We start from the raw sequence: 21595 nt of genomic DNA on the forward strand, positions 1-21595 counted from the left end.
AAAGTCTTGTCAAGTTGTTCGTTCTTGTTCCTCTGCATATTGTTTTCTGAGTAGAACACCAGTATTAATATTTCAAGAATATAATGATTTAAATCCATCATAAATAATGACAATTCTCAATATTAACATGCTATACTTTTACAAATACATTAGCACCATACACACCAAGTAGCCTTCAGACCATTGAGGGCATGTTCAGATTACCTGCTTGTGTTGTTGTCACATCTGCAGCCACACTGCTGTGTGATAATGTCTTTTATCCTGCTCATCCTCTCCTCTGTGACCTCAGTGACGAGGACCCACAGGAGAATGGTACCATTAGCTTGTGTGGTTATTGGGACCTTCACTTCATGGATCAATCTCTCTCACACACACACACAACACACACACACACACAACACACACACACACACACACACACACACACACACACAATTATGCATGGATTTATACTGTTATCTAGTGAAGAGGTAAGGGAGGATACAGTATGATGGGGCAGGAGAAGGAGCAGAAGCTATAGTACATCAGGGTGTCAATAGAAATAACAGGATTTATTGATTATATATGTTATAAGTATGGAAGTATGGAAATTACAACTCATTAGACACACACACACACACACACAAACACACAAACACACACACACACACACACACACTGTAATGATGATGTTTCTGATATTGAAGAATAAGATCCAATGATGCATGGAAGAAGGTAGATACTCAAATTGAAAGTTGAATGAAGACAATTTATTAGACAACTCGACCTGGGACCACCAAACTACTATCCAAGAGAACGGTCAGCAGGGAAGTGACAACTACAAAGGGTTTGCAGTCAATTTTATAGTAAGTAATAAACAGGAAACCAGGACATAAGGCCCCTCTCCGTTAGGCTCGGCGCCAGTGAGTCTGACATGTTATCAACAGAGATCTTGGGGTCTGGTACCTCTTCTTGTGAAACCACATTCCAAGGGTCACTCAGGAAAATAACATCACTTCACACACACACAATCTCCCAGAGGGCAATGTTTTAAGAATTGTTGTTGTTGTTAGAACCACTGGCTTCATTAGGAGAACGTCTCTAATAGAAAAGGAGCCAATTCTTTTGGAAAAAAAAAAAAAAGCTTTGTTGAAATCTGCAGTAATACCATCAACCCCAGGGGATTTCTTGAGTTTACGGTGATCAATCATGTATAATATACATGTATAAAGCATTCCTTTAGCAAACGAATGTTTTATTTCGACAGCGGAAATATAAATAGCGTGGGACAGTGCAGGAACAGACCAATGCATGCATCAATGGGCGTTTTCTGATGTCAAGGAACACTTATATAAAGAACCGCCCCGAATTGCGGTCTACAATTTCACACTACTGGGTTGTCCCAAGCAGAAGGTCCCTCCCTCTACAACAACCCTCGGCACAAAAAAGAGGCAGGCAACAACGTGCTCTCCCTGTAAAGGCTGGTCTCAATCACGTCCTCATAGTGGAGATAAATGGGCCCCTTATTACTTCGGAAGCCTTACTTCTATTAGTACTCATCGTGAAGATGTCTGGCCGTGGAAAAGGAGGAAAGGGACTTGGAAAAGGAGGCGCCAAGCGTCATCGCAAAGTTCTCCGCGATAACATCCAGGGAATCACCAAGCCCGCTATTCGCCGTCTGGCTCGCCGTGGGGGTGTTAAGCGTATTTCTGGTCTGATTTACGAAGAGACCCGCGGTGTGTTGAAGGTGTTCCTGGAGAACGTGATCCGTGATGCCGTCACCTACACCGAGCATGCCAAGAGGAAGACCGTCACCGCCATGGATGTTGTCTACGCTCTGAAGCGCCAGGGACGCACCCTGTACGGCTTCGGCGGTTAAACTTTTCCGAACCTTAACAGCCCGACCTGAAATCCAAAGGCTCTTTTAAGAGCCGCCCATTTCAACATACAAGAGTTCATTCCATCTAAAACAAAGTAGTTAAGCAATGTAGGTCCTCAGTATTCCAACGGCTGACAATGACAATCCCACATATAGAAATTACAGTTCTGTTCGTAAGATTATTTCGCACCGCATAGTGTGGGGCGTCGTGGGCTATTCCCACCATCATTGTAATAATACGTGTCTTTCCAAACTACCGTCCCGAAAGGACAATTTCTTACAGACGCAAAGTATTGGAGTATGAGGGACTTGTTGTTCTGATAACACGATTAGGAAGGATGCATTCTCAATCTTCTTGACACATTTATTTTGTTTTAATCTACCAGTAACATATTTCGCCATAGGAAACAAGGCAACCCGACAGCCGAGTGAAAAAGCAGCGGGGGGGAGGAACAAGCGTCTGTTGGTCAGAGCCAGGCTAGGGCTTTGGAAGAGTGTGTCAGAAGCCGCATATTTGCATAGCTCCCCCTTCATATAGCGGGTGGGCATTCGCCGTCCATTTCACTCGTTTCTGTGAACGACCAAGCCAGCATCATCATGCCCGAGCCAGCAAAGTCAGCGCCCAAGAAGGGCTCCAAGAAAGCCGTCACCAAGACCGCTGGCAAAGGCGGCAAGAAGCGCAGAAAGTCCAGGAAGGAGAGCTACGCCATCTACGTGTACAAGGTCCTGAAACAGGTCCACCCCGACACCGGAATCTCCTCCAAGGCCATGGGAATCATGAATTCCTTCGTCAACGACATCTTCGAGCGCATCGCCGGCGAGTCCTCTCGCCTGGTCCACTACAACAAGCGTTCTACCATCACCTCCAGGGAGATCCAGACCGCCGTGCGTCTGCTGCTCCCCGGTGAGCTGGCCAAGCACGCCGTGTCCGAGGGCACCAAGGCCGTGACCAAGTACACCAGCTCCAAGTAAACAGCCTTCTTCGGCTGAACCCCAAAGGCTCTTTTTAGAGCCACCCACCATGTCTATGAGAGAGCAGTTCCACAGTTGATCTCGTGCTACATTGGGTGTCGGATGGGTTTTTTTTGTATACATTTGAAGTAACTCGGTGTTACAATGTAAAGTGATTCCAGTCGTTACATCATGAACGCGGGCTGGACGTGCTGGAGATTTAGCCCTCCTTTGTTCTTTCTCCTCTGCCTTTGTGTCGTTCAACTGCTGCAGTGGTGTAGCCAGTTTCTGTCTGTAATAAACGGCTCTGTGACTACAATGAACATGAGTAACTACACTCTAGGGATGGGCGTATCGATCCTGTAGTATCGATAGATCGATACTCACGCACTACTCATTTGGAATTTATTTCCCTAAAAAAATATCGATATAAACTAAAAAATAATAATTGGGGGTGTATGCATCACTTTCAGCTGTTTTGATTCCTTACTTAAATTACTATGTGCCGGGACACCCCTGTACTGGCGGCGTATTGAGCTGGCCCATGTCACGTGACAGGAGACGAGCGAATGAGCGTCAACGTGCGACACAGCCGACAACGACACAGCCAGAGCCCGCTCAGCACGAATGCGGGAGCCGGAGGAAAAAACAGGAAGCGTAAGATATGGCAGACAAAAAACGAAGCGTGGTGTGGTGTTATTTTTCACCAGTCGATAAACTCACGGCAAGGTGCCAAGTGTGATGTGGGTTTTTTCCTTTTAGCTTTTTCTACCAAGATTGGTCTTTTTTATTTTTTTTGAGAAATAAGAAAAGTGAAAATGTGTATGTTTTTGTTCATATTTAATTTATTTCATTCATATTTATGTTATTTATTTTATTTTTTATTTTATTATGCATTGACCATAATACATTTTGTATAAATGGTCTGTAATTGTCTTGTGATTTGTCTTAAATGTAATAATATTTTTACTGACAAACATTGCCAATAAGTATCGGTATCGGTATCGATATCGATGAAAATGCAAGAAAAAGTATCGGTATCGTATCGAATCCTAAAAGTGTGGTATCGCCCATCCCTACTACACTCTACACATGGCCAATTTCTGGGGACAAAGGTGGATATATATATATATTTTGTATTTTTTTTTATAAATGGATACGTGAGTTAAACGGCGTAAAACAACATGCACATACGGGTATCAAGAAATCAACCTACCACTACCAACTTGACTATCGATAAAATCCAGGATTACCTGGCGGGCAGGGAGTGGACGGGGCTCTTGTCCAATGGTAGCCGGGGAAGGAGGTGACAACGGATCAATGTCTATAGTTGCCGTCCAATCGGGCACGACGTCGCCGGCTTTATAAACGGAATGCCATTTTTTTCAAGACTATCTATACTCCGACTGTGAAGGAAGCTATCGCCATGGCCAGAACCAAGCAAACCGCTCGCAAATCCACCGGTGGCAAAGCCCCCAGGAAGCAGCTTGCCACGAAAGCTGCCCGTAAAAGCGCCCCGGCGACCGGCGGCGTGAAGAAGCCTCACCGTTACAGGCCCGGCACCGTGGCACTGAGGGAGATCCGTCGTTACCAGAAGTCCACCGAGCTGCTGATCCGCAAGCTGCCCTTCCAGCGCCTGGTGAGAGAAATCGCCCAAGATTTCAAGACCGACTTGCGCTTCCAGAGCTCAGCTGTGATGGCCCTGCAGGAGGCTAGCGAGGCGTACCTGGTCGGTCTGTTCGAGGACACCAACCTGTGCGCCATCCACGCCAAGAGAGTGACCATCATGCCCAAAGACATCCAGCTGGCCCGTCGTATTCGTGGAGAGCGCGCCTGAGATGCCCAGTCGCTAACAAAACAACTCGAAGGCTCTTTTCAGAGCCATCTCAATATTTCCCTTAGAGGCGTGTTTTCCATTTACCACCCGAATGGTCTATGAATCTTCATTATAGGTGACAGGACTTGAGCCAACAGTCGCCTTAAAGGAGGCTGACTTTAGCTACCTAATCACCGAATTAAATGTAGATCAATGCCTTGATCTGGGTAACTCTTGTAATGGCCTAATAGTGATAAAAGCAGCTAGATTAACGGATCATGTAAATAATATCAATTGTACAACGGCGTGTCAGTTTATTCCATACAACTTGGAAATAAAGACAACTTCTAAGATTTACTTCGACTAAAGCTGAATGGTGGCGCTCGGAGAACATCTCGTGGCCAAAATTTGGTACACCTGTCATTAAAGCAACAGAAGAGCCATAGAGTCTGTTGCTGAAACGTTTTGAGGTGTTTCATAGGTCCTATCTTATACGGTACTATAGCCAAGTATAGTTCTGGAATGAAAGAATCATAAATAATATACAGTCAGTGTGAAACCATATGAAATTATTTTATTCTGCATCTAAAAATAACCTCTAATTACAAGGCAATTATATCAACATCATGTTAGGAGCCATTGAGGTTAAAAGGCAACATGGGAACTTGATTTTCCATTTCAGTAATATTTACATAATTATTGATGAACTGTATTCTATATCATAAGGACACCAAAATGGCACCCCTGTTTCTCACATAGCAGCAAATAGGTTTGTTTCAACCAACTCAGTCCCATCAGAATGTGATCCACAGGGTTGATTGGTCCGTTTCCTTTGTAGCTAGTACTTTATCTCTGTTAAAAAGAGGCCCGCTTCTCTCCGAGATCAGCAACGTTCTATCAAGTACGGATGATTGATCATGCAACACATTCCATTCGTTCACACACAGACGATTGATAATACAAACATTTTACAATTGTTACTCTCCCATGGCCTCGTGGCTCACTTGTTGGGAGAAATTCAACACTACTTATAGCTTTAGTGTGTAGATTTGAGCTTTAAAATAGAGCTAAATGGCTATGATAAATCGGTAGTGATCAAGATCACATGATAGGGAACATTCATTCCGGTGCTTTTAAAAAAAAAATGTTAATGTTTGTGTGGTCAGAGAGTGCAGCAACGCAAACTACATGTCACCTCGGAAATGTTATTGACATCCGCTGTAAGCTTGCATCTTCAAGTCATGCTTCTCTCAGCAGCTGATCAGCGAGCAAGGGAAAGGGCTATGTTGTAATACCTCAAGTGGCCACTGAGACATGGTAGGGTCGCTGGTAGCTGCTTTAAAGAGTAGACATTAATTTCCTTTTTCAAAGTTTCAACTTTTTCTGTTGTTCAGCATATCACTGTATAGGGTGTGCACGTTGTCCATTGGGTTGGGAGCCCCCTACAGCTGGACCTTCCCAGCCAGGGAGCTAGAGGGGTACAGTTTAGAGAATCGTCCCAGCGTCCACACCGGGAACACGTTCCTGTAGGAGGTGTAGCTGATGGCACAGCTCTTGTTGAACACACCAGAGATGTTCTCCTGTGGAGCGAAAGGCCACATCCAACATCAAATGTTGTGTCATCTTTTAAGCTGAATCTGACTTTGGTACACATTGATGCAAGATCCTTTTATTGGAATTTGCCCTAAATGTTTTGTTTGTACACATGTGAGTGGGTCTTGGGTTTACGGGGTGGTTACCACAGAATTAAAATAACTCAGTTATTAACTCAGCAGCAGTTACAGTGCATCTGCACCAGTCTCTAGGGAGTAGGGGCTAGGAGTTGTTGCCATAGTGATAACTCCACACTTTAGCTTGGCTGGGCTGGAACATGATGTCACAGGAGGCGGGGACTCACCTGTGGCCAGTCTCCATTGGGCAGCTGTTTGTCAATCAACAGCTGTATTCCTCTCATGATCAACTGGCTATCTGGGCACCTGTCATTAAAGCAACAACAGAAGAACCATTGAGTTTGTTGCTGAAACGTTTTGAGGTGTTTCATAGGTTCTATCTTATATGGTACTAAAACCAAGTATTTACATACATAGACTGGGAGGTTTAAAGTGAAGGGACACATAACACCTACAATGTGTACATGGGAGATTATCATAATCATGAATAAATATGAAATACTAGTATTATGGGAGGTTTAAAAACAATTAATTTCAGTTTGTTTGCCTTCAGTGAGAAAACAAATTACAATGTTTGCATGCTGGGAATAAGGAGTCGTAATTTGCTGTATTCCGCCCTAGATTCCCATAATGACAAAGGCAACTGCTCTGAGGTGATTCAACATGTCATTACTAAGTCACTATGAACTGCTGAATGAAAATTAAGTTGATATATTGTTCTTGTTGTCAATATGGAACAGCTATCCTTCCATTACAGTATTATTGGTCCATTCCATTGTTTTCAACTCTGAAAATTCAGCATACGTATTCATTCTTAATTCTTTTTTTTTTTTTTTTTTTAAATCATCAACAAATGAAGTTTCTGCAAAAAACTATTTTCATTGACTCACTGATGAATTGATTGATGGAATAGATTCATTGCAATTAATTTGGTTTCCAGAACCAGAACCGGCCCTAACCGGGCCTTCCAGACAGACATCCAGCGAGGTGGTGCTGCTTCTGTACCTGGCGGCCATGAGGCCCAGCAGGGCCCAGCAGGTGTTGTGGATCTGGGAGTCGGCGCTCTGGACGTAACGGCGCTGCTCGCATGACTCAAAGTCTTCCCCCCAGCCCCCGTCCTCCATCTGCTTGGCCAGCAGGAACTCACAGGCCCTCTGCACCTCCCCACACACGCTGCTGGAGGGGACGGACAACTGGGTTAGACGTGAGGGCGGTTAACGCCATATCAAGTGCACACAGACGTGTGTGTGTGTGTGTGTTTGTGTGCATGCATGCTTGAGTGAGTGAATGAACGAACGAACAAACGAGGGATATAGGAATTATTTATGTGTGTCTGCCTCTGTGCGTGTGTGTGTGTGTGTGTGTGTGTGCCTGCGCCACGTGTCTGCCTCTGTGCATGTTTCTGTGTGTGTCTGCCTCTGTGCATGAGTTTGTGTGTGTGCGTGCGTATCTGCCCCCTTTTATTGTGTGTGTTAGCGTGTGAGTATGAACTATTTCAATGTGCTAGCACTTAGCATCCCTACCCATTGTGGTAGGTGTGACCCATGCAGGCAAAGGCCTCCAGGCCAAACCAGACTCCGTAGGTGAAGCACACTCCCCAGGACCTGAGGGACGAAGACAAGAACAGAGAGAATGTTGAGCTCTTTAGATCCAGGAGAGACACCAACTCAGGATTTCTGTACACACTCAATGATGAAGATGCATCTTCAACAACATAATGTCAAAATCATGGACTGTGTACCAATAGTCTTAGACAGCCTCATTCACTTTTAGCATTTCCTTTTCTTCTTTTTTTTCAAGTTGCAGAGGTAATGGTTGAAGTAATGGGGTTGTAAGATTTAGGCTGTTAGGAGACTAATCAGGCCAACCCTTTGGAACTGGTCTTCACTACACCCGGTGATGGTGAGAGATCAAATTAGGTGTGACAGGACCTATGAAAACAATTAACATCCAGGTTGGTATGACACGACGAAGGTAATGCTTTGCACACTGCTTGAGACTCGGTGATAGATCAAAGGGTAACACACTACAAGAGCTGATGGAAAACTCAGTTCTTGGTTCAGACCACACAGCTGGACCCAGAGTATGTACTCGCTCTGCTGCCTGATACACCAAGTGAAAGATTCCTGAAACACCGAAGTTGTTGCTGTCCTTTAATTTCTTACAGGGTAGCAACCCAGTCCATTAGGGATATTGAAGTAAGGTAGACAAGAAGAGGGAACTGTTTCAGAGTATGGAGAGCGGGGACAGGGCCTCATTATGAGCGATAGTGGAGGCTTACCCTTCCCATGAGCCATCAGGCCGTTGCACTTTCTTGCAGTACTCGAGTCCTTCACTGAGAGTGGACCTGAGTGAAACCAGTTGACAAATTACAACCTGTCTTTACAAAAGTCTCAAATATAATTTCCAATCGTTTGGGGAAAAAAACAATTTATTTTTCTTTCTTCCTTTGAAGAGCCTGGTGGTCTGCCACTGTGGCATAGAGGTCTGGGCAGTGTTCGTTACCTAATCTCCTCAGGCCGGTGCTCGGGGTACACCTGCTGGAAGTGACTCAGGGACTGCATGACTGCCGAAGTGCACTCCACATAGGTGTAGTCTATCATGATGTCACCTGAGAGAGAGAAGAGAGGGGGAGAGAGAAAGAGAGGGGGGGGAGAGAAGAGAGGGGGGGAGAGAAGAGAGGAGGGGAGAGAAGAGAGGGGGGGAGAGAAAGAGAGGGGGGGAGAGAAAGAGAGGGGGAGAGAGAAAGAGAGGGGGGGAGAGAGAAGAGAGGGGGGAGAGAGAGAAGAGAGGGGGAGAGAGAAGAGAGGGGGGAGAGAAGAGAGGGGGGGAGAGAGAAGAGAGGGGGAGAGAGAAGAGAGGGGGAGAGAGAAAGAGAGGGACATGACTGAGTGTGAGAGAAAGAGAGAAATAGAACGGCACGACAGACTGTGTGTGTGTGTGTTCTGAGAACGAAAGAGACAGACTAGAGCGATCCGTAATTCAAGAAGCCACACAGTATATACAATTATGATACACAGTACTGTATACCCATTGAAGAATACCAGGGAGAGAGAGGACTCACCAAACACCTCTGAAGGGTTGAGCAGCTCCAGCAGTTTCCCGCCACGCTTGGTCTCATAGGTGGCAAAGCCGCCATCAGAATTCTTCATGTTCAGCAGCTGCAACAGAAACGGAGGCATGGTCTGAAAACACAGAGTTCTGCTGCGAACATTCATTAAATCATTGAAACCTATTATGTTCTAATGTGTACACTAGCATACCAGTTAGAATGCATTACCAATACGTTGCTTCTTTCTATGTGGTTGGTGGATATTGGAACACTACAATGGTTAGAATAAAGTGGAACCAACAGGTGGAGTTTGTGCTACGCTGCCTTGTGTAACCCTAACCCTAACCCTGACCCTAACCCTGACCCTAACCCTAACCCTGACCCTAACCGATGTGACCTAGTCACAATCTACCACCTACATAGGACCTGTACTCGATGGCACTCATGTGTGGCCCTCCCCTCTCACTTCCATGCCTGCACAACAAGAGAGAATCCAGAAGCATGGCGGCATCATCCTGGGACCAATGTACAGCAGCTACACATCCTCCCCATCAGCTCTCAATCTCTGCCCAATGTCTGTCAGAAGAACGCCTCCATTTTTCTCAACACCTCCTTCAGTCTGACAACAGACACCTGGTACAGCAACCTACGAACTCTACCTCAGGCAGGGAAACACGCCACTCACACAAACTAAGGCCTGTCAGAGTGAGAACTGAACCACACAGAAGATCTGCAATCCCCTATAGGATTAAACTTGACCGAACGCTAACTCCTAATCCCACATATATTGTACAACATAGATGGTTTGTTATTGTTTTAGCCCTTTAATCTATGTATTCATCATACAATTCAGAGGTTAAATAACCTCTACGTAAACAATACAGCCAGCACTCAAATAAAGAAAAATAAATGATAACTGAATACACATCAGCAATCACTGTGTCATTGCATACACATCGGCACAGCATAGTCCACAGTGACTGCTGATGTGTATTAAATTATACTTATTTTTCTTTATTTGAGAGGGCTGGCCATTTTATTGACTTAGTGGACAGCACCCAATGACATATTTACCAGGACTAAGCTGTTTTTGAGAGTTGAGCGTGCCTTTTCCCTATTGTCAAATAATCAAGTAAGAATGAATTTGAATGGTCTTGCCACTCACCACGTTGACAGCGTCATACAGGCGCTCGGCGGGAACCTGCTGGCTGAGGAGGGGACACAGCTCCTGCAGCAGCATCACTGACTTCAGCCCCTCCGCCGTGCAGTCAGCTACGATCCAGCCACAGTCACGGGTGCTGAAGGGGAACCCTCCCTGATATACACACACACACACACACAGGACCGAAACACACACACACACACACACACACACACACACACACACACACACACAGAAACACACACACAGAAACACACACACACACACACACACACGAAGAGGAACAACATTAAATCAGATGTAACATAAAACCACTGAGATTTCCTTTGTTTCACAGGAGAGGCTCACCTTATTCATCTGCCTGTAGTATTTCTGGTATTCTGGAGGATTGTCAGGTATCTGGTGGAATAAAAAAAAAATTAATAAGCAATTCCTATAAAAACACTTTATAGCCAGCAGATGTCGTTTTAATCATGTTTGGGAGATGCACATACAGTGCAGGGGTAAGTTTCGCTTGGTTTTGAAAAACCTACCAGCACCAGAGACATCCTCATCAGCCTACAAAGTAGTGGTGCAGTATAACTCGAGTCCCACAAAATGAGGAACATAACATTGCGGAAAAACTTTGGAAATGTTTTTTTATGTACAACATTTAAAGCCCTGCATTACTATACTGGGAGCTTTGCCGTTTCAAAAATGACATAGGAGTGTTTTTGGAGCCAGTTGTCCCTATTTTTTCCATTGTAGACTGATGAGGATGTCAAGGTGCCAGTTAAACTACAACGCTTTTGGGAAACCGGCCCCAGATCTGGGCCAGGCTTATGTTGCGGTAGTCTGGAGAGCAATAGGCAAGACAAACGTCTCGAGAACTGCAACAACACCATTGGTTTGGAATTAGGCCAATGGCATTTTGAACTTACCTGTGTTAGGGTGAGGAACTGGTGGGCATGTCTGAGGCATTCTGCTAACCTGGGGCTGTCCTGCGCCTTTGCCTGAAGGACCCCCCGGTAGAAAAACACATACAACACATTAAAAACACATTAAATACAATAGGAATGTAAACATATCAGCCTCTAAACACATTTTAAGCTACTAACATAATATTGATGAATATTATAACATTGACGAAGTACTGCATGTCACCAATAGTTTATATTACATTGATTCACCAATACTGGTACTGTATAGCCTTTGTGGGGGTCCGTTTGAGGAGAACTTTGTGGAGATATGAATACGTCACCTCTAGAAAGGCCTGTACTGCGAAGGCGGTGTCCCATAGCTGTGATCCATTGGTGCCCTGAGAGGGAGCAGTAGAATGTGAGAACCGCACCAGAATGATGACGGGTGTGTTTTATTAGCATATATTTAAGAGTCATCTGGTAAATTCATGGAATGAACGACCAGTCCATCATGGGTGACAAATACCCAACTTACCTGCATTTTCATACCGTCCAGACCCAGCCTAGAGAGTGGAGAGCGTGTTGTTAGTTGATCAGACAGTAAGGGCTCCGATCAACCATTTATCAAAGGAACAGAAAGCCAAGTAAACCTAACCCTAACTTAGGATAAGTGCCTTGGTCCAAGGAAGAAGCATCAGGGAGGACATGACATGCTGTACTGTACATGGCAGTGCTGTCTTCACCAACCCGTCCCTCTTCCTTAGGGTACTAACCATTTCAACTGCTATCTTCTCTTTATAGTTAAGATAGTTAAAAAATCTTTGTAAGAAAACAAGAGCTCAGCCTCAGCAAACGCAGAGTTCCTCTACGGAGATTCTCATGGGTCGGAATAGTGATTTCTATATACTATATAGTTCTGGGCAGCAAGACTCAGAATGGCCCAACAGTATTCCACTTCCCCCCTGTTTATCAGGTTAGTTAGAAAAAACGTTACGTTTTTCATGAGGTTAGGAGGGGACTGAGTGACTGACCAGAGGTAGTCTGGGATCCTGGCCACGTGCTCCTGGAAGGCTGGGGAGGACGGCCCTTCTACATGCCAACGCACCAGCATGTTGATGGTTTTGGAGATCTGAGGAGTGGGACGACGGGAAAACATCACTTCACATTCACTCCAAATCACACTGGATTTACGCTAAAAAAATTGTGTACATTGGTTCCACATCATTGAAATGTGTTTAATCAACACAAAAGTGTTTAATCAAAAAAGATCATTTGTGTTGAACACATTTTAATCACGCAAAACCGAAAAATGTTTACGTAAATCCAAAGGCCTTTTTTTTCTGTGCAGTTTGAATAATGAGGAATGATGATAAAATGAGTTGATGGTGACTCGATACCAAACTAGTTAACTGAACTAGTAACATTCAAATTCACTGAACATTAAAAAAAGCTCCAGCCAAGCTACCCAGGTAGGAAACAATGGTATGTATGCTGTAAATGTCTGTGGCCATAAAAGTCAGAACCCTCTATGTTTTCAAAAGCCTGAGGACACCAGAATTCTAGAGTTATCGACAAGTCATCAAAGACAATGAATGAATGAATATAAGTTCCTAATATTAATATGGTTCAGATGTGACTCTCTCTCACCGGCCCGATGCTGATACACTTGGTGAAGCGGTCGTCAGCCTGTATGTGGTCGTACAGTTCACTGACCGCTCTCCCTCGCAGAGCAGAGATGTGGTGGGACTCGTACACGTTCATGACCACTGAGGAAGAATAGAGACGTTTCAGATCAAAATAAGGAGAGGCGAGGAGAGACGAGGAGAGGAAGCAACGTCAGACTATTGGGAAGCACCCAGAGACAGGGCTCACCGTGGGGCCACCCATAGAGCACCCAGAGACAGGGCTCACCGTGGGGCCATCCATAGAGCGCTCACAGACGCGAATACACACACGCACACACACACACAATCGATGGCATTAGACCAGAAAACAAGTGGCTAATGCTACATGTACATGATTATGCAATAATGGGTCTACACCATCAATGGTAATAATAATACATCAAAGTATATAGCACTTTTCTAAGACCCAAGAGAAGTGAATGTCAAAAATGGGGGTAGAGGGGTCATTGCAATACCAGGTGCCTCTGTGAGGTTTTGTTCTATGCCCTGTGCTGTGAACCTGTGTATACTTACTGTAAGCCACAGTGAGCAGTGTGCTATGGGGTGTGTACATGTCACAAGCTGCCACGTTGTTCCTTTGCGCTGGCCAATCAATGGTGGCATAGTCCTGGACATACAGCTCCTGTAGAGCAGAGACATACATGAATGTGATGGATCAGGTGCACACTCTCACCTTCTAGCTGGCTATCTTGCAATTCTTCTACCTTTGGTACCATCAATGACTTCAAGCGGAGGACTATAAGTCGCTTTGAACAGCCGTGTGTCTGGCGACACCACAGGAGAGCTAGATTCCTGCCTGGTACAAGTCCATGAGCATCATAATAGATTGAGTGTGTGCGCCCCCCAGTGGAACAAACTGGCCACTGCACCTGTCTGAGGCTGAGCACCAGGGGGTCCTCCTGGGCGGTGAGCCTGACAGCGTAGCAGTAGCTCATGGGCAGGTAGACCTGGCGACAGTGGCACCAGAGAGTGGAGGGGTGGGCAGGCATCCAGGTAGGGAACAGCCTGTAGGGTGTACAAAAGACCACACAACGACATCATTACTGATGACATGCAGCGCTTTTGTTGTTAAGAGTGCGGAAAATCTATCCCACTTTTTACATGCATAGGTCAGGTCCTACAACACCTGACCAGATTAGATCACATGACAGACTCTGGGCCCCAAACAAAAAACATTCCCCATTTAGGACATCATCAAGCATACCACATCTCTGGGAGGAGGGTGTTCATTCCTTCCCAGCTGTAAACATTTAGGATGGCCAACCAGAATTTACCCCAGGAAGGGATTCCCACAGCACCCCCTGTTGAACAGACGTCTCAGAGTTAGACGTTGGGCTGATAGAACCATCAGTACTTTGTGTTATTTAGGTTAAAAACATAAATAGATATATTCTTCATTTAATTGTGGAGAGAACTATTCAACTGAAGCTCATGATTAGGCTAACCATTACTTACAGTCCAGAATATCGCCTTACCATAATATCAAATAATAAGCTGCAATGATAGAAATCACAAGAAGGATTGTAAAAGCATGTGCTGACCTTTACTGTACAGATTGTTCCTGGCCCGAACCATATCAGGGTCGTCTGGCCCCACTCCAAGAATCCTCAGGGTAATGTAGCTTAGGGCAGTTCCAAAGACTGTGGACTTGTCCTCAATATGTCTGACAAAAAAAAAAATACAAAATGCCTCTTCTTAGAAACACATTGCCAATACATCCACATTCCGAAAGGTGTGGAAAGATTAAGCTGACCGATTCCAGAGAAGCCAAACAGACCTTTGGTCAACTTAACAAGACAACATGATGTGAATTGATACGCAGCATGCAGAATGAAACTACTCCCAAGGTAAAGAAGAGCACTAGTCCACTCACAGGCCCCAGCCTCCATCAGCCAGCTGGACAGAGCGCAGATACCTCACCATCTCCATCCTCCACGCCTCTGGCAGAGAGATCTGAGCCACGTGGCAGGTGATCAAGAGACCTGTGGGGCAGGACACAGACAGACAGGACAGATGCCATCTTAGATGCAGAGGCCAATGAGCGTAAGTGGAGGTCGCCGATGGGAGTGTAAGGTGACCTAAGAACAGCTTTACAGAGAACCGCAAGATGTCAATTGGAGGTAAACTGTATGTGTACGTATTGTTTGTTTCATTTGCAGTATGTACACAATTCAACCCATATTGTTTGGAGTTGCTATTGTAATTTAGTTTTTTGTTTGTTTGTTTGTGTGTGTGTGATTGTTGATCTGTTCTTTTCAATATGATAATTTGTGAAGTACCTGTATGCTGGAATTGAACAATAAAACGTAAGAACTGCGCTACGTGTTTTCCCTGGTTTAGGTTAGTATTGGGGGAGTGTAGGCTTATCCTAGATCTCCTGTGAGCCTTTGGTTACCTGGGAGCAGGAAGAGAGGTCCTCCATAGTCCCCTGCCCAGTGGCCGTCCTCGGCCTGCAGGTGGCTGTAGAACTCCATGCCCTTCATGGCTGCCTCCACAGCACTCTGGGCAGGAGGAGAGTCAGGCAGAAACCTGCTCTGTGGAGGGGGCAGACAATGGGAAAAGTCTAACTAGGATCATTGGGACGGCCAACGCAACATTGTTAAAGTAGAGATCAAGTCAAGAGTTGCGGTTGGGGTTAGGTGAGGTGTGTGCGTGTGTAAAATGGACAATGGACAATATATATCATACCGTATCTAAGCCCAGGGAATGTGCTTCCAGCATGGTCTGCTCTCTGTCTGAGGTGTCCTGGTCTTCCACATAGCGCCAGGTCTGTCTGCCCTCCACGTTACTCAACCTCCAGCGGCTCAGCTCTGTCACCGGCTCTGTCTTGTAGGGTCCCCCCCGCCTCCGAAGGCACCTGGCGGGGCAACAAATGTGTATGTGAGTGTATGTGTGTGTGTGAGACATTGACAATGCGAGCGTGAAGATGCGTGATTCAGCCCCACAAACAGCACCCCACAAGTGCAAAGGATAATGAAGTACTATCGGCATTGTACTTCTTCTATAAACAATAAAGTCCATTACGTGTGTTTTTTGTTTTTTATTTAACCTTTATTTATCCGGGTTAGTCTCTCATTGAGATCAATTATATTTTTTCCAAGATAAAAACACACGTTTTTTGTGTAAAGCTTATTACACAAGTTGCATCATTCTATTCCAATGCAATATGTTATACCATATGTGTTTAAATATACATCATTATCAGCGTACACAACTGTAGCTAAGTGACTAAAACGGAAACGTAGTCTTAAGAAGGTACAAATGAAAACAACATGAAGCTATAAATACGTCCACTTTTAGTCACTTTAAACATCCTATTAAACAAAACGGTACATTTTAACTTACGTTCCTTCAGTCATCGTTATGAATTAAATCCTCAGCGGGGAATGAATTGAACGTACTTCAACCATAGGTGTATACAGTTGATCAACAGGTCGGCCCCTTTAAATGTGTACTTCTGGCTAATGTAGTGTCACATCCAAAACATTCCCATTGAATACAGCTCATTCTCCAGTCTCAAAGAACTGCTTTTCCCATGTTGCTAAAGCGAAGCCATCCGATGAGGCTTCTGAATGGAGAGACATGAGCAGACGGACGGCTCTCCAATCACAAAGTAGGGGGGCGGAGACATATGTGGGTTTTCAATGCAATGCTCCAATCAACGTGCTTCGTTTAATGAACAGTAACTGAATTCTCCACCCCTCCAAGGTACATTGGTAGAAAGGGCGAAGTTGCGCTCTGCACCATTGGTAAGATATTAATGTGGTCAAGTGCATATTTTACTCCATTCAAATACTCAAAAACAGAGTTACTATAGGCCTATATTTTGCAATGAAGATGCGTGCAAGGAGGCCTGCTAGCTGAAATATCATGTAAAATAATACTAATAATAATAAAATAATTAAAAGGTTGGTGGTGAAGCTCTTTTGAAAGGGGGACAGAACAGGCATAACAGAGATGACTCTGCCTTGGGTAATATGGAACATATTTCAATTAATTTATTCCAGCTGCTTCGGCACTCTCTGCACAGTCCTTAGCAACGCTACCTTTCACAATTTGACAACAAATGAATGAATAACGTTTCAATCGATCTCAACAAATTTATTACATTTTCCATGAAACATTTAAACTTTACTTAAAGCTAAAGTATTTGAGACACACATATAGCTCAACATAATAAAATATAGGCACAAACAAAACCAATGCAATTGATTTGAGTCAAACATTTAGCATTCTTCAAAAGCCAGGCAAATATGGACATGTAAGACAAGAAACCATGCTTGTGACTTTAAAATCATCTGCAAGAGGACTAAGCAAGTCAACAGTTGATTTGTCAGTTTGCAACTGTCTTACTAAAATAAAGTCATGTTTTGTATCAGTCTGTCAAGCAACAATGTAGGCCTATATGTTACTGACATATACAAACAAATTAACTCCCATTATGCAAAACTATTATACAAAACAAAAAAAAGAAACAGCGTTGGAATTTCTTCTAAATTACAAAAAAAAAAAAAAACATTTAAAAGAAATAAAACATTGACATTACAATGGTCTTGCATTGTCTGACCAAGAGGGTGAATGTTCTGAATGGCCACAAGGGGGCAGTGACTCAGTCTTCTACAATGTTCAGTAGGCTGGTCAGCTTCAGACTGCATGCCAGCTCCTCCTCACGACTGGCCAAAATCAGCCTGTCCAGTTCCTTCAGGCGCTGGGCCACGGACACAGGAGCACCCCTGAGCCAGTTACGCTCTATATCCAGTGGGTCGTCTGTGTCCACCTCCTACAAGCAGACATATGATCAGACAACACGTGGAGGAGAGACAGCATTTTCATAATTTTCAGACTGTTGTTATGGCTTTGAGTGAGTGAGTGAGTGAGTGAGTGTGTGTGTGTGTGTGAGTGTGTGTGTGTGTGTGAGTGAGTGAGTGAGTGAGTGAGTGAGTGAGTGAGTGAGTGAGTGAGTGAGTGAGTGAGTGAGTGAGTGAGTGAGTGAGTGAGTGAGTGAGTGTGTGTGAGTGAGTGAGTGAGTGAGTGTGTGTGTGTGTGTGAGTGAGTGAGTGAGGGTGTGAGTGAGTGAGTGTGAGTGTGAGTGTGAGTGTGTGTGTGTGTGTGTGTGCGTGCGTGCGTGCGTGCGTGCGTGCGTGCGTGCGTGCGTGCGTGCACATGTTGGGAACAATGGCGTACCTGTGTAACAGAGGTAGTTGTGGCCGGCCGGCTGGCCGTGCAGACAGGAGTCATGATGTGGGTCATGGAGAGGAGGGAGGTGGGCATGAAGAGGGGCAGTGAGGGGGAGTCCAGGGGATCCACCTTCAGCCAGCGCTGCAGCTGCTCCTCAAACCTGCACAGAGGGGGGACAGACAACACAATAGATTGTGCAACAGTTATTTAAAAAAATGTTGACACACACAGAGACACACACACTATTTTATGGTACATGTTTTGCATGTCAACTCAAGTTGAAATCAATTTGATCTTTTCTTTCAATATGGCAGAGATGTCCTCTTTAATTTAAGATCACAATAAAAAGAGTGTGGAAAGCATATTATTAGAAATTATTTAGGTTTGTTTAACTGCTGAAAAACCAAAAAGCTGAAATTCCCTCTTTTAGGCCACTGCAGGAAAAGGTTTAAAGGAGTCCTAACAAATCTGATGAGTAAATCAAGCTGTGAAAGTGGACTGCACCTCTGACTGTGAGCCTTCTCCTCCTGGAGGCTCTGCAGGACTCTCTGGGGCAGCAGCTCCTGAGGGGCGGGTGTGTGTGTGATGTCTAGGGCGGGGGCGGGGGGGTCTGGCCCATCCATCAGGCTATGGAACAGCCTCTGTCTGAGGGGAGCCGAGGCCAAGAGTCCCAGACCTCCAGGGCTGGCTCTGTCCCTGAGAGAGAGAGGGGGGGAGGATACAAAGTCATGTGAAAGTCATGTACAACAAGGCTGGTCAAGTGGAACGTCACTGGAGACACCTAAATAAGCGGGTAGCACTATAACACTGACATGACAATGCAGATATTTGGCAGTCAAACTTGATCCCACTGTCATAAAATTGACTCGTCATTATTCCACTTTCCCCATTATCCCAGAAACGGAGACAGTGTTAGAAGGTAGAAGGACGTGCAGGTTAGTATTTATTTTTAAAAATCGTTTTTCAGCTATATTAGAACCCCCCACGTTAGCCATGTTACTTGCACCAGTACACACATGTCAAATATCAAATACAAATATTTTATCACACTCAAAAATAGCTAAAATAGCTTTTTTTTTACTAGTCTTTACTAGTATGGAGATTCCAATACAAACCAGCTATGTTTGTCCCCAGACAGCTTTGTTGTCATGGTATTCTTTCATTATGATGAAATTACTTTATCAGCGTATATGTATATATATTATATTATCAGCGTATATGTATATATATCGGATACACATAGTGAGAGAAGGTGACAGAGAGGTTGTGAAGAGAGCTGTGGCAGCTCAGACCCCTCACCCTTCGGCCTCCTGCTGTTTCTCCCTGTGTGTGCGTCTGACTGCCTCCACCCACTCCGGAGGGGGCTGGAAGCCCATCAGGCCCTCCCTGGGGAAGTACACCAGGACCTCCCCATCCTCAGTCACAGCATCTGGAGACAGGGAAGAGGTTAGTTTAGATTGAGCGACTTCGTCATTAGAAACCTACAGTGCCCTGCGTAAGTCATGGGACAGTGAAGCATGTGTTATTATTTTGGCTCAACTGAATAGTCCAAACACAGTGCTATAAAGACAGTTCAGACAGACAAGCGTCCTCTTACCTTCACAGACCGGGCCGTCGGGGGGCTGCCAGTCTTTCAGCTTGTGATCTATGCAGAGGTCCACCGCCTCGTCCCAGGGGATCTGCTGGAAGGAGGGCCCCTCTTTCTCCATCCCCTCTTCCTCCCACCGGTCCAGGGCTGTGGCGCTCCTCACCCTCCCCAGCAGGTTCTCCAGGCGGGACATGAGGAGGGGCTGGCTGGTGGGCGAGGCCGGGATCTGGGAGCCGTACTGGAAGATGGAGGTGCACAGCTGGGGCCACGAGGCTGGGGAGGAAACAGAGATTCAACTGGAGGCTCTTGATGTAAACATCAGACAAAAGTGAGATCAAGTGGTTTTGGATAAGGGGATCTTGAATGTACAGGATACATCAATGATATATGCGTCTTATTATGCAAAGCCACAAACATGCACAGATAGATATAGATCATGAAAATACATGGAAACAAGCCTACAGTATACACACGCACACACACACATGCACACACACGCACACAAACCTGTAACAGGTGGCAGGTCCCAGTGGGGTATCTGCAGGCTGAGTATGGCCGTGCGGAGCCAGGCCAGGTGCTGGGCTGAGTTCCAGCCCAGATGAGGCACCAGGTCCCTGGTCTCGGGCAGAGCGAACTCCCCTGGTGGCCAGGAGAGGCCTAGGAGGTGCTGGGAGGACACCAGGCCCGCCAGGTGGGCCAGCACGGCGTTGTAGAGCTGGATGACGGGGGCTGGGTCCTGGCAAGGCAGCCCAGCCCTGGCCCGGTCCTGCCGGTGCCCGTAAAGCCTGGCGTAGAACTCACGGCACAGGCCAGACTCTACGAACTGGACCAGTGTCTGGGAGGAGAGGAGGGACGGTGCCGGGGCGCGGGCTAGCAGCCAGCGGACAGCCTGGGTCACCTGGGAGAGGACAGTGACAGAGACTTGAACTGGGGAACGCTCACAATGATGTGTTGTGACACCCGGGTTTTAGTTAACTCACCAACTGCCAAAGAATCCCGGAACACTCACCATCTAGAGTGCCAAGTGTTTTATGTGGTATTTACCAGCAACAGTACTTTGACTGGGTACAAAATGAAGCATCATCATTCTTTGTTGAATAAAGTCACCCTTGGCAGTCCAGAATGTTCACAATTTGGGAGACTTTATTCACTCTCGGCACTGAATGAGTTAATGTATGTCCAACTAAGCAAACTATGCACTATGAATAAGAAGCATTGCAACTGCTTATAGATGTTTAATTTATAAATGCTGATCTACACTATTCATAAAGCCGTACTCATGTAAGTTATCAAAGTATTACCCAAAAGTGGATGTGCAGGCTGGTGAGAGTGACCAACGTGTGTGTGTGTGTGTGTGTGTGTGTGTGGTACTGTACCTGCTCTGAGCCTTGGAGGTCACTGGTGGTCTCAGGGATGTGGATGAATGTGTGTTCTGAGATCAAACCATCTTCCACCAACGTAGACAGCATCAGGTCTAACCAGAACAGAAATGAGAACATGGATTGGCTTCATTCACAGTGTGTGTGTGCCGTTCGTTCTTTGAAAATGGGGCAGTACGGCACCCCCAGTAGTAGAATTCCAACAGAACATGACGCGCTTGACTTCAGTGTCAGCGAAAACCAGGAGTGGGTGTTACGTGTGTGTGGAACGCGTGTCCCCCTACCTTGCTCTAGTTTGTGTGTGTCGCCCACACACTTATCCGGGCCGGGCACCAGTATGGCCAGCGGCAGAGGGCA

At 45.5% G+C, this 21595-nt stretch overlaps 5 protein-coding genes across 7 annotated transcripts in view; 3 read left to right on the top strand and 2 right to left on the bottom strand.

Moving 5' to 3' along the window:
• The first annotated feature begins 856 nt into the window (after positions 1-856).
• Positions 857-1860, top strand: LOC310812830 (histone H4-like). Its single transcript, XM_083681542.1, has one exon. The coding sequence runs from the start codon at positions 1313-1315 to the stop codon at positions 1856-1858; it is 546 nt and encodes a 181-aa protein (XP_083537668.1). The 5' UTR covers positions 857-1312; the 3' UTR covers positions 1859-1860.
• A 480-nt stretch (positions 1861-2340) lies between these two features.
• On the top strand, positions 2341-3034 carry LOC310812839 (histone H2B-like). Its single transcript, XM_083681551.1, has one exon. It carries the CDS (start codon positions 2456-2458, stop codon positions 2828-2830), a length of 375 nt encoding a protein of 124 aa, XP_083537677.1. The 5' UTR covers positions 2341-2455; the 3' UTR covers positions 2831-3034.
• Positions 3035-4235: 1201 nt separating this feature from the next.
• Positions 4236-4652, top strand: LOC310812831 (histone H3.2; the record flags this gene model as incomplete). Its single annotated transcript, XM_083681543.1, has 1 exon — positions 4236-4652. One exon carries the CDS (start codon positions 4236-4238, stop codon positions 4644-4646), a length of 411 nt encoding a protein of 136 aa, XP_083537669.1. The 3' UTR covers positions 4647-4652.
• Positions 4653-5188: 536 nt separating this feature from the next.
• lss (lanosterol synthase (2,3-oxidosqualene-lanosterol cyclase)) lies at positions 5189-16460 on the bottom strand. Of its 3 annotated transcripts, none has more exons than XM_083681659.1 (22): positions 16439-16460; positions 15782-15950; positions 15489-15627; positions 14967-15075; positions 14635-14756; positions 14298-14394; positions 13963-14098; positions 13607-13715; positions 13056-13174; positions 12440-12537; positions 11944-11971; positions 11750-11806; positions 11430-11501; positions 10858-10908; positions 10513-10662; positions 9360-9456; positions 8801-8906; positions 8577-8642; positions 7819-7899; positions 7301-7468; positions 6523-6601; positions 5189-6205 (listed from the first exon to the last, which is right to left on the bottom strand). In XM_083681659.1, the coding sequence occupies exons 1-22, from the start codon at positions 16450-16452 to the stop codon at positions 6068-6070; spliced, it is 2205 nt and encodes a 734-aa protein (XP_083537785.1). In that variant the 5' UTR covers positions 16453-16460; the 3' UTR covers positions 5189-6067. The 3 variants fall into 3 exon arrangements, with proteins under 3 accessions (XP_083537785.1, XP_083537784.1, XP_083537786.1); XM_083681658.1 differs by having other exon boundaries at positions 7301-7471; XM_083681660.1 differs by lacking the exon at positions 16439-16460 and having other exon boundaries at positions 7301-7471; positions 15489-15622; positions 15782-15833.
• Positions 16461-17129: 669 nt separating this feature from the next.
• Positions 17130-21595, bottom strand: part of mcm3ap (minichromosome maintenance complex component 3 associated protein) — a 16379-nt gene continuing 11913 nt past the window's right edge. Inside the window, exons 22-29 of the mRNA XM_083682065.1 lie at positions 21523-21591; positions 21236-21333; positions 20367-20757; positions 19869-20132; positions 19571-19700; positions 18776-18967; positions 18278-18431; positions 17130-17873 (exon numbers count right to left, since the gene is read on the bottom strand). Coding sequence (XP_083538191.1) covers positions 17703-17873; positions 18278-18431; positions 18776-18967; positions 19571-19700; positions 19869-20132; positions 20367-20757; positions 21236-21333; positions 21523-21591 — 1469 coding nt within the window. The 3' untranslated portion in view covers positions 17130-17702. The remainder of the gene's footprint in view (positions 17874-18277; positions 18432-18775; positions 18968-19570; positions 19701-19868; positions 20133-20366; positions 20758-21235; positions 21334-21522; positions 21592-21595) is intronic.

This window comes from Argentina silus (genome assembly GCF_951799395.1).
Source record: "Argentina silus genome assembly, chromosome: 12".
Taxonomy (NCBI): Eukaryota; Metazoa; Chordata; class Actinopteri; order Argentiniformes; family Argentinidae; genus Argentina; species Argentina silus.

Bases quoted from the DNA above. Each gene is read 5' to 3' on its own strand.
- LOC310812830 (XM_083681542.1), top strand. From the start codon at position 1,313: ATGTCAAGGAACACTTATATAAAGAACCGCCCCGAATTGCGGTCTACA.
- LOC310812839 (XM_083681551.1), top strand. From the start codon at position 2,456: ATGCCCGAGCCAGCAAAGTCAGCGCCCAAGAAGGGCTCCAAGAAAGCC.
- lss (XM_083681658.1), bottom strand. The intron at 15,628-15,781 runs GTATGATATATA...CCCCCTCCACAG, and splicing joins ATTCCCTGGGCTTAGATACG to AGCAGGTTTCTGCCTGACTC. The intron at 6,602-7,300 runs GTACAGAAGCAG...CTTTAATGACAG, and splicing joins CTGGGCCTCATGGCCGCCAG to GTGCCCAGATAGCCAGTTGA.